The 18,232-nt window shown below is 53.6% G+C and overlaps 1 protein-coding gene across 1 annotated transcript in view; it reads left to right on the top strand.

Moving 5' to 3' along the window:
- Nucleotides 1-5,582, top strand: part of NOS1 (nitric oxide synthase 1) — a 148,471-nt gene extending 142,889 nt beyond the window's left edge. Inside the window, exons 27-30 of the mRNA XM_054594224.1 lie at nucleotides 528-676; nucleotides 1,891-2,085; nucleotides 3,364-3,482; nucleotides 4,500-5,582. Of these exons, the coding sequence (XP_054450199.1) occupies nucleotides 528-676; nucleotides 1,891-2,085; nucleotides 3,364-3,482; nucleotides 4,500-4,515 (479 nt within the window). The 3' untranslated portion in view covers nucleotides 4,516-5,582. The remainder of the gene's footprint in view (nucleotides 1-527; nucleotides 677-1,890; nucleotides 2,086-3,363; nucleotides 3,483-4,499) is intronic.
- Nucleotides 5,583-18,232: the final 12,650 nt, after the last annotated feature.

The raw sequence follows: 18,232 nt of genomic DNA, 5'->3' as shown, positions 1-18,232 counted from the left end.
AACAACATTAACAAAAGGAAGAAAAAAACCCTGCTCCTATGCAACTGTCATTCAAGTGGACTAGCTAACATTTATACAGTATTCGCTGTATACCAGGCACAGTTCTGACATTTGACATTCATTTTTAACAATAACCCTGTAAGGTGGTTGCTATTATCATTCCCATTTTGTACATGGGGGAAATAGAGACATGGAAAGCTAAGTCAGTCACTCACTGTCCAACAGAGCTTGGATCTGAACCCAGGCAGCATTGCTCCGAAGTCTGGGGTCTTGGCACCTTTCACAGTGGTCAGGAGGAAAGGCTGAGGCCCTGAGAAGGGAGGTTTGCCAAAGTCTGGACACGCTTTACCTGCTCCCGTGTGTGGGAGCATGTATGTGTGGGAGTCCGTATACTGGCCTGCCGCAGTGTCCCGGGACTCTTACCCTCGTGGCAGCTGCTGAGGTTCCCAGGAACCCTGCCCCCCGGCACCACCAGCCACCCCCAAATCAGCAGAGCTCTTGATGACATGACCCCTTCTGGTCCCCAGGAATGAGTCCCTGCCCCATGATCCTGGTCTTCGGGTGCCGGCAATCCAAGATAGACCACATCTACAAGGAGGAGACCCTACAAGCCAGAAACATGGGGGTCTTCAGAGAACTATACACGGCCTACTCCCGGGAGCCAGACAAACCAAAGGTAACCCCGGCTCATCCGCAGCCCCCCACCCCAGCTTTAAAATACACACAGGCACGCTGGCGCATGCTCCCAGAAACCCCCCACCCCCGCCCCCCAAATCCTCTGTGGAATTGCTCTGTGCTTCAGGAAGCATGGGACCTAAAAATAACAATGTAAAATATTTAAGAGCTCATAGGACACGACGCCACTCCTATGACATATCCAGAACAGCCATGTCTACAGAGAGAGAGAGCAGATTGGTGGTGGCCAGGGGCTGTGGGGAGGGGCGTGAGGAGTGCCCGTCATCAGTACGAGGCCTCAGCTGGGGCGAGGAAAAGGATTGGAACTAGACAGTGGAGATGGTTGTACATTGCGAATGCCCGTAATGCCGCTGAATCGTGCACTTTACCACAATGGTCAGATGCTAAATGTTATGTGTGTTTTAAAATACACAATACAAAGTGTTAACATGAATTAAAAATATATTGAACAGCCTGTAAGAAGCCCTACCCGTCGAACGGGCACGGCCACAGGACCGCAGCGCGTTCCTGGCCGATCTTGGGGCGGTCAGGGGTGGGGGTCCCAGGAAGTGGGCCAGGACAGCAGGGGTGAGGGGGCAACTCAGAGGCCCAGGCCGTGGCCGTTTGACAGCTGGTGTAGAAGGACAGCAACACTTAGAACAAGCAGGACAGCCAAGCCGGGAAGTGCCCAGTGAATGGCAACCTCGCCCGGAGGGGAGCTCCCTGGCGGGGGCGAACAGCCCTGGGCCGCCTCGCGCTCTGGAGCCCATCCCTCCCCCAGCGGCTGCAGCTGGCCTCGCAGAGGAGCAGGCCAGTGGCCCCATCCACCTCTGGCCGTCAGCTGGGGCCTGCTGTGGCCCCCTGCCTAGCACGCCTGCAGGGGGAGCCCCGCTCCTGCACGTGTGTGGCGTCCACACTGGCCGGGCTGCCACTGGCGGTGGGAGGGAGGAGCAGGTAGACCATGTCCCCTCTCTGATGCCCCTGCAAGTAATGGTTCTGGGGTCCTCGGCAGAGCTGAGGTCCAGGGTGGGGAGCAGCGCCTTCACGCAGCCTCAGGTGCGCTTTCCCTCCTCCCCGGTGTCACCCTTCCTAGCCCCCAGGGATCACCTCGCCCACTGGAGTACCTGCCCGCAGGCTCTGGTCATTCGCTGCTCCCGGGTAGGGGGGGAGGTCAAACAGCTGGCCTGTTGTCACCGGTCCCCTGTCCCCCCGCAGAAGTACGTGCAGGACATCCTGCAGGAGAAGCTGGCGGAGCCCGTGTACCGAGCCCTAAAGGAGCAAGGGGGCCACATCTATGTCTGTGGGGACGTCACCATGGCCGCCGACGTCCTCAAAGCCATACAGCGCATCATGACCCAGCAGGGGAAGCTCTCGGTGGAGGACGCCGGCGTGTTCATCAGCCGGCTGAGGGTGAGCAGCAGACTGGCTCCTGGGGTCCCCTTCTCGGCATCCAGTGTCCCATCCCCTCTTCCTCTCCCGCCTGTCTCGATGATCAGGGGAGCCCTGATAACATCCCCGCTCCTAGTGTTCCACGTGTGGCCAGGGTAGAGTGTTGCGGTGGTCCCAGCCCATAGTGCAGAGAAAAGGTAGGGTGGCCAGTCATGCAGGCGAGTGTATTAAATACTGTTGGGGACCGTGGTATGAGAAAGTCACAGGTGGACCAATCCCTGGGGAGGTAGGCAGAAGCCACCCGAACCCACCTTTTCCCGCCCCCAGAACCAAGTGGCAGCTCTGTGCTGGGCAGTGGCACAGGCTGGGCCCTGCGTGGAAAGGCCTAACTCAGGGGGACAAGTGGGAGCTGAAAGCACCCCAGGCTGGGCCCCCACGCTGTGAGCCTTGGCCTGGAGCTGTGCCCCTCCCAGAAGGAGGGCTGCCGTCTCCTGCTATGCACAGAACAATGGCTAAGAGAGCCCCTCAGGCAAAGTCCCATGTGACCCGCTGCCCCAAAAGTCCAGGTCTCCACAAAGCTCCAGGGGTGATCCCCAGCTGCCCCTGCTTCCCTAAGTGAGCAAGGAGCCAGCATTTTTGCAGAAGCCCTTGCTGTCAATCTGATGCTAACCCCCCAGCAGGTCAACCAAATAAATAAATAAAAGGACTTTCTGGTAGAGATGTCAGCAGGCCAAGGAGAGTCACAGAGGCCCCCGCCACTCTGTCTCTGCTAGTGGCCTCGGGAGACACTTTCATAGGTTCCCGAGAACCATGCAGAATGAGGCTGAGACACCGCCCCCACTTGAACACGAGCCTGTTCTACAGATGAACAACTTTCTTCAAAAACCTTCGAACTTAAGTCTGTGTGGCATTGTGCCCAAGAAGTCCCCACCTTGGCAGCTGGGAGGTGTCTCCTGAAAGCCACACAGCACTTTCCCCCCGTCTCTGCTGGTCTTGACAGACTGTGATGTTTCACACTAAACCCTGCAGTGCCCAGGCCTGAACTTGCAGGAGCGAGGAGGAGGCAGGAAAGGGCGAGGGTGGCGCGGCTTCCGGCTGACGTCCTCACCTCCTCCGTCCTCCGAATGGACAAAGCAGCCGCCCCGTTCCTGGATGGGGCCAGACGTGGGCACCGGCTCACACTGCGCTTCTTCGGGGACCGTTTTCTTTAGGCATAGTTCATCCTGTGTGTCAGCATGTCCACCTGTCTCTGGGCCCTTGGCTGGCGTTTGAGGGCTGTTCCCTGTTTCTCTCCCCTAGGATGACAACCGTTACCATGAAGATATTTTCGGGGTCACCCTGCGAACGTATGAAGTGACCAACCGCCTTAGATCTGAATCCATTGCCTTCATTGAGGAGAGCAAAAAGGACACCGATGAGTAAGCCAGCCTGTCCCCGGGGGCCAGGGGTGGGCAGAGACCTCTCTTCTGGGTCCTGATGGGCAGGGGGATCTGACGTCCACGGGGCTTTCCTGCAGGGGGACCCCGGAGACAGCAGCATGAGCAGCTCCCAGCCACGTGGGAGAAATGCAAACCTGAGGCCACCCCTGACCTGCAGAATCTAAGACTCTGGGGTCAGGGTGCAGCAGTTTGTGTTTTAAAGAGTGTCCTGGGAGATTCTGGGGTGCGTTCCAGGGTGGGCCCCAGCTTTGGATGCCGGCTTCTGCCTGAGGCGCCCCCTGGTGGAACTATGGCTCAGTGCTCTCTACCAAATGGTATTCTTTAGGTTCACTCCACCTCTCTGGCCTCTCAAAACTGCTGGGAACGCCCTCATTGATGCAAATTCAAATTGGCATTGTTTTGACAACTTCACTCCTCCTCTGGAAATTGCTGGAAACAGCCTGGCGCACCACAAGATTGGGACTGAGTCTCCCTCTTGAAACCTGACCACAGCGCCGCCACACATCAGCCTCGAGTGCCACCTCGCTCCCCCATTCCCTGCCCCGGGTGCCTCGCAACCACTGCCGCCTGCCCTTGAAATTGGGCAGGAAATGGAGCAGAGGGCACACGCTCCATTTCTCAAGGAGCCTCATGGTTTTCCCCGTACAAAATGGCAGTCTCGAAAACGTACATTTGTGCCCCAGAGGCTCTGTTATTAACATCACCGCTCCTTTGGTTGTCACAGAGCCCCTGTAAATGTCCCTCTCCCTGGCCACCTGTGTAGGCAAGCAAGCATTCACGCATTCATTTGTTCATTCATTACAAGCCCCCACGGGGTGCCAGGTGCCAGGTGCCATCCAAGTCACGAGTTGGGGGGGGGGGGCTACGGAGGAAATGAAAGTGAGGACAGAGGTTAGGGAGTGCCCAGAGATGAAGGGGGGGTCTCTCTGGTGTCTTTAAGGGGGCAGCAGCCTTGTTCCTGCGGCACTAACTCCCTCCCCACTTCTTCTTCCACAGGGTTTTTAGCTCCTAACTGGATCCTCTCGCCCAGACCGATGGCAGGGGGGCCGCCCCGTGCGCTCCGGCGGGGGTGGCGGCAGGTTTTGTAAGCGCGAACACTGCTGAACCGTCCCCACGGGACCCCACGTGGCCCCCTGCTCTGCCTCTCATCCTGTCGCCATGTCCTGGTGTTCTTCTGGGTCCTCGCCTCTCAGTGTTTCCTTGGCCTTCCTTGGGTTTTCTCCTTGAGTTTTCCTGCTGCAATGCAATGCCTTTATAATCCACAGTGGCTCTTACAAAACTGTCCCCCTGCCCCCTCTTCCTGACAAGGACAAATCGGCGGTGCATGAAGGCACTAGAACACGCACGTCCCCGGAGGCAGGGCTTGTGTCCTGGGGCCCCCCAGAACAGGCGGAGGGACCTCCCCGGAGAGCGCTCTGAACCAGTCTCCCAGCCGCTGAAGCCCCGCCTCACCCTTTTACGTGATGACGTTCTGATCACGTGTGTGGGTGCACATGGCGGGCCTGGGTGGCGCAGTCCGTCCTCTTGCCTGCGCGAATGTGTTGCCTGCAGACCGCGGATGCCAAGAACCGTGCTCCTGCCTGTGTGGGTGGCCCCCACGTCTGCGCCTGTGTCCCTGGAACACATGGAAGCCCCCTAATGGTCCTGGTTATAAAGGATCAGGGTACAGAGAGAGGCATGTGCTTTTCAAGGGGGAAAATCTCCGAGGAAAGGGGAATCAGAGAACTAGATGCGTGTAGATTCCGGCACCAGGTAGAGGAGCCCTCGCTGGGAAATGAACCCATCTCTTGGGTTAGGTAGCCCGGCCCTCACGGGGCATCCCAACCGCGAGGCCAGATGGAATGTTGTCCAAGGGAACACGCTGGGAATAAGAATCTTCTCGTTTTTGCCACGCAGTGACTTAGGGCAAGCAACTGGTCCTCAGTTTCTGCTCACTTTAATGCTATAAAACTAAAGCGTATGAATGGATCAAACGTTAACGTCTGAAGACAAGAGACAGTATCAAGGAAGAATGTCATCGTTTTGTTTTCATTCCTCCCAGTGGGACTTGCTATTTCAGGCTCAGGGATAGAATTAGGGAAGCCCGTGCAAGTGGATCCGGTGGGGGCAGGGCGCCGGGAGGGGGCGCCGGGAGGAGGCACCGCAGGGCTGCTGCCCCGGGACCGCAGTCGAGGGTGGGAGGAGCCTGGCCTTCTCCAGGGGACCCACCACATTTTTCACCTGCTGAAATAACTTAACAAATAAATTGTCCTCAACTCAGAGAAAACATGGGCCATGAAGTGGTCAGCAGGAATCAGAGCTGATACAATTTGTCCCTGGCAGGCAGGCTGCTGAGTTTACCCTCTGAGAGCAAGTGGCACAGGTGGGTCCCTTTGCACTCGGAAGTGCTACAGACCAATGGCAGGCGGCACCCAGAGATAGCCAGGAAATTCCAGGGCCCACCCCCAAGGGGCTAGCTCCACGCCCCGCTCTGGGCCCCCAGGGTTGTGAGAGAAGCGCTAAGCCAGCCCCATCCTTCCGCTCGATTTTGTCACACAAAAAGACAGCACCTGCTTTATATACTGCACGATGGGCCTCTCTTGATGGTCCATGCGGGGGCTTCCTAGGAGAAAGTGCCCGGGCCGGCTTTGGAAGGGCCTCAGAATGGGGGTTCCCCAGAGGCGCTGGGGAGGACACCCCCAAGACTCTAAGTCACAGGGCAGGCTACGGCTCGCCTTTTTCCAAGCCCCCCCCCCACCCCCCGGCCTATCCTACTGGTGTCCCATGCCCTGGGACAGAGTTAGGGTCTCCCCGCCTTCCGCTTGACCTCACAGGCACAGAGCCCAGGTGCTCAGCCTGCACCCCAGCCCTCTGCAACCTGGAGGGAAGCCCACTGTGAACCCCATCTTTTCTGTGAACATGCTTCTGTCTCCTGCTAGCTTTCCTTCCAGGGACTTGCTTCCCAGCCCCTCGCTGTCACTAGCTCCCCGGGGACTGCACTGTCCAACTGCCATCAAGGGGGAGCCGGCCAGTGCTTCCCTCTCCGAGTCAACCTCTCCCGCATGCATGCTTTTCCATCGCCGAACAAATACTTGTGAACACTCTGTGCCCGGCACCTTCTTCAAATATCCCTGTCCTAGAAGTAGGCAGACAGATGGGAACATCACGTCGTTTTATCAGGGAGGCCAAAGAAATGATTACTTAACCAGGATTCATCTCTCCTCCCAAGAAGGAATTTTTTTTTTAAGTAAACAGCATTCAGCCACAACACAGCTGCTTCATAGCTCCTGGCTCAAAGACGGGAGACTAGACTCGTCTGTTTCTCTCGTTTGTCAGAATCCCTGACACCAAAAGCCTGGCTGTAATGAGCCTTCCAAGAAGCAACGGAGAGTGGAGTCCTGGTTGTAGGGTTAGTTCTAATCCAGGGTGTGTAAATGCTGCCCTCTCGTGGCGGTCTGTAGGTTATAAGTGCAAAATTTGATTTAAGGATAGGTGAGCAAAAATAGGGTTGACTTTCGGGGTTACTCAGGTTCCAAACCTCCTATTCCCCTCCCCCTTTGGTGGCCTTCAGCAGTTCCAGTCCCATTTAACGAAAGTGAGCTTGGCCAGGAGGAATGGGTCTTCCCTTGAACAGCCACATGCTCCTGTCACCATGACTGAGAATCCAATTCCCACACCTTCTGTCAGGAGAGAAGCAGCAGTTAAACTCCCTGAAGGGAGAAAGGTTTCCCTTTGGTTTCTATGCAGGGAGACAAGCCAGGCGGTTTTCTTTTGGGGACGAGAATGGAATTTTGAAAGCTGTCCTGAGTCCACACGGTAAGACAGAGTTTGCCCATTTGCTTTTAGCTGGCCGTATTTACTTGTTTGTCCCCATGAGCCCCTGTTTCTGAAGACAGCTGGGGCCTGGTGAAGTATGAACCTTCCTGAGTCTGCATATACACCTGCGTAACAAAGCGCATTCAATGAGATGCTACCCCTAAGACTTCCGGTTAGAGTACCTGGCCTGTTGAAAGGGATCAAATTTGATTTTTTTTTTCCCACTTAATCTGTAACATGTCTTGCTTCTCCAGTATGCTGGAGGCATGGTGCAATGTACAGAGCAAAACACAGTGCCCTGCTTAGAGACAGTTTGAATCTGGTGTACAGAGAGACAATTCTTAGAATCAACAAAAAATGTCTGGGGTTTCAGGGATGGTTGGGATTCCACCAGAAGGTTTGGGGAGACAGGTTTGCTTGGAAGTAGGATGAGTGAGAGGAAAGACCAGGATTGGGGGGCATGTAGGATAAAGTTGGGGTGGTGTCAGAAGTACCCAGCTCTGGAAGGCTCAGGAGGGTCAGGATGGTGAGCGAGACGCTGGGAAGATGGACAGGGACAGCGGGGTGGGGGCGGGGGGGAGCGAGTGGCATGTCAAGATATTTCGACTTTAAGGAGCCCTTCAGAATGTTTTCAAAAGGGGAAAAATAAGATGATTGGAGTTGTGCTTAGGAAAGAATGTTCTGGCAACAGCATTGAGCACAGAGAGCTGGCCTGCTGACCTATGGCAGGTGATTGCAGTAACAAAGGCTGGAATGAAGGAAGAAACAGATACAGCGATAAAAGAGATTCCAGGGGTTGTATCAACAGGACCTGGAGACCTATCTGTTGCGGAAGATGAAAACAAACAAGAAAGTCAAGATTCTTGACTCTTGGTTGAGAAAGGGGGCTTGGGAGATAAAAAAAAACAGGCTCAAGAGAACGATGCGTTTGTGATGCCGGCACGATAACCGGCTTCTGCCTGAGTCTACAGGGTCAGTCCTTCCAAGGGTCAGCTGGGCCTGGCTGCACAGAAAGAAAAGTGACCCCCAGTCCGTAGACCTTGGCCTTAGCACGCAGGATTTTTCTTGCCAGACATGCTCCCAGCAGCCGCCTGTTTGGGGCTCCAAGAGGAGGTCAGGTTTGCCCCCACTCCAAACCGAGCGAGGTTTTCTGGAGCTCGTGGCCCCTGCCAGACGGGCAAGCCAGGAGTCTGGGCTCCTTCACCCCGACAGCACCGGCCGCCAGTACGGCCGTTCAGGTCATACCATTAGGAAAACTGCGAACTGAAGACTGTGTTTTTAGCTGGCCATGTTTATTTCTGTATTTCTGTCTCCACTGCCTCTATCTCTAACATGTCACTGTGCCCACCTTACGCCCACAAAGCCTTCTGTAGGAATCTGCAAGTTAATCTGAAGCCTGCAGGTGACGAGAAGGAAGAAATGCTGGCCTGAGCTTCCTATGTGACCTGTCCCTCCATCCTTCCGGCCTTCTCCCAACCCTTGTAATGTCGCCTGCGTCCACATGCCCAGTTTGACTCAAGAATGAAAGCCCAGGAGCCGGATGGAGAAAACAGAGGTCTGACTGTCTAAGGGAGGGGCCTGCCTCCCAAAGACTCAGCTCAGACAGCTCCTGTGAACCTGAATTTGGCCTTTCGGGGGCTGACGCCTGCCTGGCCACTCCGACCCCTGCCTGGTGGCAAAGGGGCCCAGGAGGAAAAGCCGCCTCTCCCCAGACTCTGACGTGTCTCGGATGTGAGGACCTAGGAAAGGAATTCTCTTTGGGGTCTCTTCTCTTGTCAAAGCCACCCTCAAGGCAGGTGGGCAGGGACAAAAATGCCTTAGCATGTTTATGAGTTTGCTTTGTCCTAGAATATCTGAGCAGTTCTGAGTGAGTAGGACATGTCTGTCTGGTCCAGGACAGTGTCCCCTCTTCACAAGGTGGCCTGGACAGGCAGAAACAAATCCACCTTAAGATGCTGTTTACCACAGTCTTCTAGAAAAAGACTCCAGGATGTCCAAGTGCCCAGACTTGGCTCCTGGGCTCCACGAGACTCTAGGGTCCCTCACCCTCAGTGAGGGGGGCACCCGGGCCTGCAGAATTCTTTGTGGCAGGGCCTTCCTGGGCATTAGAGGATGTTGAGCTGCCAGTCGCTGGCCCCAAGCATGACAACCAAATATGTCCTTGGACATTACCCAGTGTCCCTGGGGGCAAGCCAAGCATTCCTCAGCCTGGTGGTTTTGCTTCTGTTATCCACCACCACCCTGAGACGTGAAGGAGTTTGGGGGCGGGGGGATAAAAAGGCATGGCCTCACAAACTCCCTCCCGAGACAGAAGGACAACCGTTCCGTTTCCATAACGGGCTCTGCCCTGGGCGTCCGTTCCGATGAAGGCCTAACGCCCTCCGCGCCCTGCCTCCCGCCGCCGCCCTGTTGCCCTTGTTGCTGTGTTGTTGTTGTGACTGTGAGACCCACTCTGGGCTCAGCAGTGGTTTTCTGGAAGGCGGGGAGAGGACGTGTGCACGTTTGAGTGCTCGCGAGGCTGCGCCCCCGGGTTTCCACTCCAGGGTCGGGGCGCTGGGCCGGTGGGCAGAGCGATGTCTCAGCCAACCACACGCACGCTGTCAGAAACACAGACTTCCCCCTACCTCTGAGCTCTCGATGCTGCTGCTCTCTGCCGAGTGTCCCTGTGCTCCAGCACCCCCTCTAAGGACTGACGCCCGCCCCACGCCCCTCGCCAGGTTGTCCAGGCTGTGTCCGCCGCATGCTCTTCCTCTGTAGAGTTCTCATCTTCTAAGCTGATGGAATTCAACAGAAGTCTACTTATGCCTGTTTGCATTATGGTTAAAATATTAAAAAGTGGACTCAACTTGGCCGGCTGCTGTCTTTTGTTTGGTTTGCTTGGAGTTTCTCGCCCCCTGGCCCACTCTGCCAGGCCAGGGCCCGCAGGAAGCCGGCCCTGGGACAGAGGGAGCAGGCGTCTGACCAGGGGGTGGGCTTGGGCGGGGGAAAGAAGGACAGGGAGCTGGGGGTGGGGAAGCAGACCAACTAGTTAGAGGGAAAACAAGAACTGCAATATTGCCTCAACCAAAACTTCTGATGCCCTCAGGGGGATTCCGAAGGTGGCCCTCAGGGTGAGATGCAAGTCAGAGGGCGCGTGGGAGCCAGGGCCTGGCTCCACGCTGCCTTGCAGAAGTTAGCTCATGGAAACGGCTGGCAGTTGTTAAGTACTGCTCTCCCCCAGAACACCTGGCCGTGTGACCACCGCTCTTCCCGGTTTCAAACGTGGGAAACGGAGGCAGAAGGGGATCGGCTGGCTTGAGCAAGGTCGGCATAGGCAGTGACGGTCAGCGGCGGAGCTGGAACCCTGACTATGTGGCTCTAGAACCTGCGTTCTTCACCGCCTCCTGGGGCCACCGCCAGACCCAGGCTGCCCCAGTGCGAACCCGGCTGTTCCGCTTCCTGGTTGCGTGACTTCAGCTAATTACCCTGCCTCTCTGTGGCGTCATTCCTTGTCTGTGAAATGAGCTGTGATTGTTCCAAGTTCACTGCATTGAGATGGGATTAAATGGGTTACTATGTGCAACACAACGTGAATGGGATGGGGTGGGATGGGATGGGATGGAACGCAATAGCCCTATGTTGCCCAGCAGACAGAGCTCATCCACTGGGGCTGGCAGAGCCAAACCCTAAACACTGATCATCGCAGTGGAGAAACGTTGGCTATTTTATCATGAGTGGCACCATCTAGGAGAATGGGGAGCTGATGCTCAAAAGCCCCAACTCCCCGTGGTATGTAGGCCACAGGTTCTACAGGGCAAAATCTCAGGACACCGCAGGTGGGGGGACAGGTCGTGCTGGGAGCTGGCTGGCCGGAGGCGAGGGCAGTCATTCCTTCGGGTCTGGAGGACAGCTCTGAGGCCTGCTCTGGCGCCCCTCTGTCTGGTTTCATCAGAAAGTAGCCGGGGGCTTGTTCCAGTCAGGGCCCAGGAGCTGAAACAATGCTTAGGTCGAGATGTTATCTTCAGTCGGACCTTGTGATCCTTCGGCAAGGCTGGGCTCTGGTCTTCTGCTGCCTCAGGGGTGGCTGCTCTTCCAGGGGAAAGGCTAGGTCTCTAAGGGAGGGGGAGAGGGAGAGAGAGAGAGAAGGGGAGAATTTCTAGAGCCAAGACTGAAGGCTACATTTAATCAAAGTCTTAAGGACCCTTGGTTCCATATACATGAGTAAACAAACTAAGATCCACACTCCAGTTCCTTCCAACCCTCTCAGCCCTCTCCTCTTCCTGAAGCTCAGACAGCCCCGTCTTGATGTCATTTGCCATGTGATACTGAGGCACCGTGTTTCTCAGGCCTCCTCAGCCCACCGGCCATGGCGGGAGCCACTTGTTGTAAACGCCAATTCCCGACCTCTCCCCACACCTGCCCGTTAGCATCCGAGGGAATCAGGTCTGACACCTGCGTACACTTCTAACCATCTCCCTGTGTAATTCATGCACACACTAGAGCTTTGACAGCCCCTATTTTGGAGGTGGCTGGGGACAATGTAACATTTATATGTGTCCCAACTCGGGGAGTTCTGTTGCCTGGCAACCAGGAGAAAAATCCAAGTTTACACCAAAACAGAACCTTCCCAACCGTAAATCCAAACAGAAGGGAGTGGGAAACAAGTGGAGTTGGGGGGAAACAAAGGATTTTTGAGTCAGGACTTTGGTGGCCCTGGCCGGGTAACTCAGTTGGTTAGAGTGTCGTCGGATAGGCCAGGGTTTGTGGGTTTGACCCCTGGTCAGGGCACATACAAGAATCAACCAATAGCTGCATAAATAAGTGAAACAACAAATCCTTGTTTCTCTCTCTCAAATCCATAAATTAAAAATAAAACAAAAAAAAGAATGTATTGGGCTTCTCAGTAGGTTAATTAGTAAAAATATACTTATTGTTTTTGTTGTACCCTTGGCAAAGTCACCAAAAGAGCAAAAGCAGAGAAAGTATTTACCATCTGGTGGATCAATACAGCTAGAGCTCAATGCACATCACCAAAAGAAAATCACTTTAGCAAAGGCCTCTGGGGGAAAATAAGATTGTGAATCAAATAGCAGACGATTAAAGCCACAGTAATTAGTGAAGTGATTTTTTTCGGGGGGACGGGGTTAAGGGGATCGGGGTGGTTGGTTCCCTGACATCTCTGTGTCTCCGTTTTCTCAGCTAGAACTCAGAGTTGAGGTTGGAAGTTGATATCCAAAGGCTGATTCAGTTCCACCCTAACTTATTGGGGTCTAAGGACTTTGAGGTCTGTAAGGGCGGTGACTTCTGCTCTCCACTCTGCTCCTGTTCCTGGTCTCACAGGGGTGTGACTGGGCAAAGGAACTAAATGCAAGAAAGCCTTGAGAGGTGCTTTCAACTGAGGGCGTAGTATCTGCGGCATTAATTAAACCTTACGCACGGAGCAATTGAATCGGTTTTGTTGTGAAGGCTTCAAAAAGAGTCACTAATGGAAATGCAGTTATTAGCAGACGAGCTGCTGGAAAAGTCTGTGAGGAGAGAGACGCCTGCTTCCTTTTCCTCCAAGAAGCCACACATCATCTTCCTTGAAAAGCACACAGTGTTCTCACATTGCCCTTGCAGAAACATCTCTTTCACCCAGTCATGCCTTTGCTCCAAGGCATTCGGTGCCACCAGGGACCAGCCAAGGTTCAGTGCCTGCTCTGGCCACAAGCAGCCTTGTCTGCCTCTGCTCCCTTCCCCGCTTCCCACAAGCCTCCGCTTCTGCAGATTTGCCTTACTAGTTCTAAACACAGCTTTGATGCTCCGTCTGCCTGGCCTTTGCTTCTCCCACTTGCTTTCCCTGGAAAGCCCACCCGCCTCCCCCACCTCAGCTGAGCCCACGCCCATGGCTGAGGGTTTGATTCAAATGCTGTCTTTTCAGGGCTCTGTCCTCCCACTGTACTTTCTGTCCGTACCAGTCACCGGGCCCCCTGGCAGTCTTTGCTTTGCAGTAGTTGCGTGTGTTTGTGCCTGTGTCGTCGGCCTCTGTGGGGCTGTTACCTATTGCCACAGTGATGCTGAGCAACAATCACAACACCTCCCTGGCTCGTGGCGTGACTGCTGCACGGGCCGGAGTCGTGCTGCTCTGGGCCAAGGAATGCGGGCAGCCTCCCCACGCCGGAGAAAAAGCAAGGACAGGTTTTCGCCAGAAGGAGCGCAGCTCTGCCGACATGTTTATTTTAATCACGTAAGCCCCATTTGAGACTTCTGACATCCACAGCAGTTAGACAGTAAGTGTGTGTTGTCTTAAGCCGGAAGTTGGGGTAGTTAGTTCAAGCAGCAATAAAAATCTAAAGTCTGTGTTAGGTTCTCATGGCTATGTTCTAGGGAAGGATCCATTTCTGTGTTTTCCGGCTTCTAGAAGCTACTCGCATATCCTGGCTTCTGGCCCAGCGTCATCTCAACTTCTGTTTCCGTTGTCACGTCCCCTCTCTCTGACCCTGACCGGTCACCCTGTTTATAAGGACTCCGGTGATTACATTGTTCAGGATAATCTCCCATCTCAAAATTTCTAGCTTAATTACAACTGCCATTGCTTTTGCCATATAAGATCACTGCAATATTGTGACTTATAATAAGAAGGATCTATTTGGTCTTCATCTCCATGCTGGTAGAGAGCTCCTAGAACCCTTGGAATTCTCTCAGTGATAAGAGCAATAAAGGAGTCTTGTTATTCTTAACAAACCCCCGCTCAAACACACCTGAGTTTATGTTAATGCGTGACTAAGGGAAAGCCCCTGAGAATGGGGGCTAGTTGCCCGGGCAACCAACCAGGTGATTAGAGGGTTGAAAGTTTCAGTCCCACCCCCTGACCGCTGGGAAGGCAGAGGAGCTGGAGACTGACTCACCAGCCATCTTTGATTTAGTCCATTGTGCCTTCCTGATGAGTCCTCCTTAAAAACCCAGAAGAGGCAGGTTGGAGAGCTTTCGGGTTGGTGAGCCCAGGAGGGGCTGGGAGAGCGGCGCCCCTGGAGAAGCCTTGAAAGCTTCTCGCCCTTCCCCCCGACCTCGCCCTGCTCATCTCTTCCATCTGGCTCTTCCTGAGATATGCCCTCTTATCATAAACTTGTAATCTAGTAAGTAAAATGTTTCCCTGAGTTCTATGAGCTGCTCTAGCAAATTAATCAAACACAAGGAGGGTAGCGTGGGAACCTCCAATCTGTAGCTGGTCCATCAGAAGCACAGGCAGCAACTTGGACCCGCAATTGGGTTCTGGTGGCGGGGGGCGGGGCGGGGGGTGGGTAGCCTTGTAGGACTGAACCTTAACCTGTGGAGTCTGTCTCCCGGTCATAGCGTCAGGTAGCTGGTGTCAGAGCGGAGCTGAATTGCAGGAGAATTCAGAGAATTGCTGGGTGGCGTGAGGGAGAAAAAAAAATCCACATCATATTAATCCAGGAGTGGGCAAAAGTAGGTTTGCCGTTGTCATACAAATAATAATACAATCATTAATAAAGAATAATGCAACAATAAATTCTGCTTCAGGTACTCACAACTGTAAACCTACTTTTGCCCACCCTGGTAGAGTCACAGGTTTTAGGGATGAGAATGTGAACAAGCTTGGGGGCCCATCTTAACCCTCAAAGATTCTTGTCCGCCACACATACAGAGCACATTCAGCTCAGTGGAAAGGCACTTAGGGGATTAATTCACACAGTCCGTAGAGATATAATGAGAACCTACTATTGCCAGGCCGTTTTGTGGGCCCTGGAGGTCGACCAGGACTCTTTCCCATTCTACTGGAAGGAGGGCAACCTTCTGCTAGTTGTTAGATAGTGACAAAAACACAGCAGGGCAGAGTGACGGGGTGAGCGGGTGGTCGGGGAAGGCCTCGTCAGCGGGGTGACCCTCAGGAGCCTTGAGGACGGTGTGGAGACGTCACGCCCGTACAGGGCTGGTAGGGGCTTAGCTGGTCTGAAGAATGTGTCCACGGGTAGATGCTCTCGCACAGCCAGGACGGCCAATAAATACCACACATATCTGAGCGAGACTGGACAGGGCCCTGCTTTCATGGAGGCTGCAATTTTAAGATGTTTTAGAAAAGGTTTTATTTATTTATTTTAAGAGAGACGGGAAGGGGGGGGGGGAGAGAGAGAAACATTGATCAGTTGCCTCTCTTACTGAACCCCCAACCCAGGCATGTGCCCTGAATAGAAATCGATCCAGCAATCTTTTGCTTTGGGGGTGGACACCCAACCGACTGAGCCACACTGGCCAGGGCTGGAGGTTACCATTTCACAGAAAGAGACCCATTTACTGTGGAGTTAATACAGCTCAGCTTCAGGCCCCTTGGTTGGCAAGACCCTACCCAAGGTGCCTTCTGTTCTCCTCCTACATAAAAGCCCTCCTGTTGACTTAGGAACTCATCCCTGGGAATTTCTTTTCTGAAACAGGGCCTCCAAATAGGACCCACAGAACCTAGACCTGCCTGTGCTGGTGGGTGAACGCAGTGATCTCCAATATGTGAAAGACAGCAGGTCGGGCATGCTCACTGGACAAAAGGAAGGGGGTCCCGAGCGGGCAGGGGCAGGAGCCTGTGGTCAGCAGGCAGGCATTTTTCTGCAGACAAGGGCTTGAACTGGAACCTGAAGGAGCTGGGAAGCCAGCCATCCAGCAGAACAGAGGTGTCTCCACAAGCTCCTCAGGTGGGAGGGAGAACCTGGGCTGATGGGCTGGGAGAGAAAGGAGTATATACGGTATTTATTTGAAAAAGAAGGCAAGCCGTTGGAGATGTTGGAGGGAGCAAAGCGGTCTCTCCGGCCAGGCTGTGGAGATCTCATGGGAGAGGAATGTTCATGTCCTCCAGCCAAAGATAAGCGGAGATGCACCGATAGTCCACCAAGGAACGTCCCTCAGCCTCCGGCCGTGGGAGGAGGGCGCCCAGAGACACTGGGGAGTCGGGTCGCAGGCGGCCAAGAGGGGACTCCTCCAGGGTTCGGGCTTGTGTGGGATGATTTCAGTGGGTTTGAGCATAGTGGGGAACAGCTCTCTGCTGAGTGCGGTTGCCTGTTCAGCAAGAGGGCCCTGCGGGATAAATGTTGAGACAGAATGTCCCCTGTGGCCAGAGGGAAAAGAAAACCATCCTTTCTTTCTTTGTTAGAGCATTTCCTGGAGAAATGGTGTGTGTGTGTCTGTGTGTGTGTGTGTGTCTGTCTGTCCTGTGTCTGATAGGTGTGTAAATCTGTTTTGTGTGCGCTATTATTTGAAATGATGGTAAAACCGACATGATAGAAAATGTACCACTTAGCCATTTCAAAGAATGCAGCTGAGCAGCATTGAGGACGTTGACAGGGTTGTGCAACCATCTCCATAATCTCTTTCCAGAACCTTTTCATCCTCCTAACCAGGAACTCTGTCCCTATTAGGCAATAACCCTCCATTCTCTCCTTCCCCCAGCCTCTGATAACCTGTAATTATGTTCTGTTTCTTTGCATTTTCCCAATCTAGATAGTCCGCATGCATGGCCTCATGCAATCTCTGTCCTTTCACGTCTGTCTTATTTCACTCAGCATCATGTTTTCAAGGTTCATCCACGTAGCGGCCTGAGTCACGACTTCATTCCTTCTCATGGCTGAGGAATAGTCCGTTGCATGAATATACTATAGTTTGCGAATCTTAAAAAAAAAAAAGAAAGAAAAGAAAAAGAAAAAAATAAGCCTCTTGCCAGTATGACGACCCAGGAATGTTTTTCTTAAAGGTCTGGGAACCGTCCCCTTGAAATGAAATGTCGGGGCAGGTAGTGTCTCTACCTCCCTAGAGCGGGAGGTCAGCCTGAGCACCCTGGTTCCAACTGCAGCCACCTGCTTGTCATAAAATTGACAAGTTGTATTATCCCCTGAGACAAAAGCATTAGGTAGCACAATGGGTACCCCAATGACCAGGTAAGTTTAGGATGAACTAGAAAAGAATATATAACAAAGGTGTGGTCAGGCCCTCTTCCCTGAGGGCAAGTTACCATTAGTCTTGACAGCATGTATCTAACGCAGTGAGTGGCTGAATATAGAAAAAGGATGAGAATTCTCTCTGTCTTTGTCATCTTGTTAGCAGGTTACCTGTGATGTGCATCACAGTGTGGTTTAATGCTTGTTCAATAATAAAACTGTTCCCCTTCCATAGAGTTGTGGCACGGAGTTTCGGGATTGGCAGGAAATTTTAATTTTTTTCCTGACAACATTTTAATCATCTTTGATCAAAAGGCAGAAAAACAGAAGGAGGGCCAGGAGGACATCATTGATAAGAAAGCAGTGGTCATTTGGAAGAACAGCTAATTAATCATCTGTGCAGCCGGGGGGTCTGCCTCCCACGTGACAGGATAGAAACTGTCAAGATCTGAGGGTCATGGGAGCTGATTTCCACATTCTCGGGGCCAGGGCAGAAGCCAGAGGAACAGTGAGGAGCCACAGGGCAGACGTGGACCGGGACCGGGGCTGAGGAGACAGAGAAGGAGGCAGACCTGAGAAACATTAGGAGTAATCTTTTAGAAAAGAAAATTGCTTCTCTGTTCCAAATACTGATGCACAGATAACTTAACCTCTGTCGGGCATTAGGACGTGGGTAATGCTTCCCAGCACACGTAAAGACAAAACCCCAGCCCTCTCTCCAGGCCCTGCAGGACCTGATAGAGGTCAGTACAGTGTATACGGTGGTTGAGAACAATGTGTTAATGGTAATATAGATGCTGTTTCATGTAATAGGAAGATCTATTGTTATCCTCATTTTCATAGGTGAGAAAGCCAAGGCGCCAAGATGTTAACCTGTAGGGGGCATTTGGATGGTGAGGGGCCAAGGATGGCGACAAGCTCTGGTCCTAAGGCAGAAACCACTGGGAGGGACAAGGTAAGTGGGGTGGTGGGGGCGTGAGTTCCGTCCCGGATAAGTTCGACCTCAGGGGCCCAAGGGGAGTGCCAGGTGACCAGTTG

The sequence above is a fragment of the Pteronotus mesoamericanus genome, unplaced genomic scaffold (genome assembly GCF_021234165.1).
Source record: "Pteronotus mesoamericanus isolate MK-2021 breed Mesoamerican mustached bat unplaced genomic scaffold, CSHL_Meso_final scaffold_507, whole genome shotgun sequence".
In the NCBI taxonomy this organism is placed as follows: domain Eukaryota; kingdom Metazoa; phylum Chordata; class Mammalia; order Chiroptera; family Mormoopidae; genus Pteronotus; species Pteronotus mesoamericanus.
Note: the sequence above shows the minus strand (reverse complement) of the source record. Positions and strands in the feature narration are given on the sequence as shown.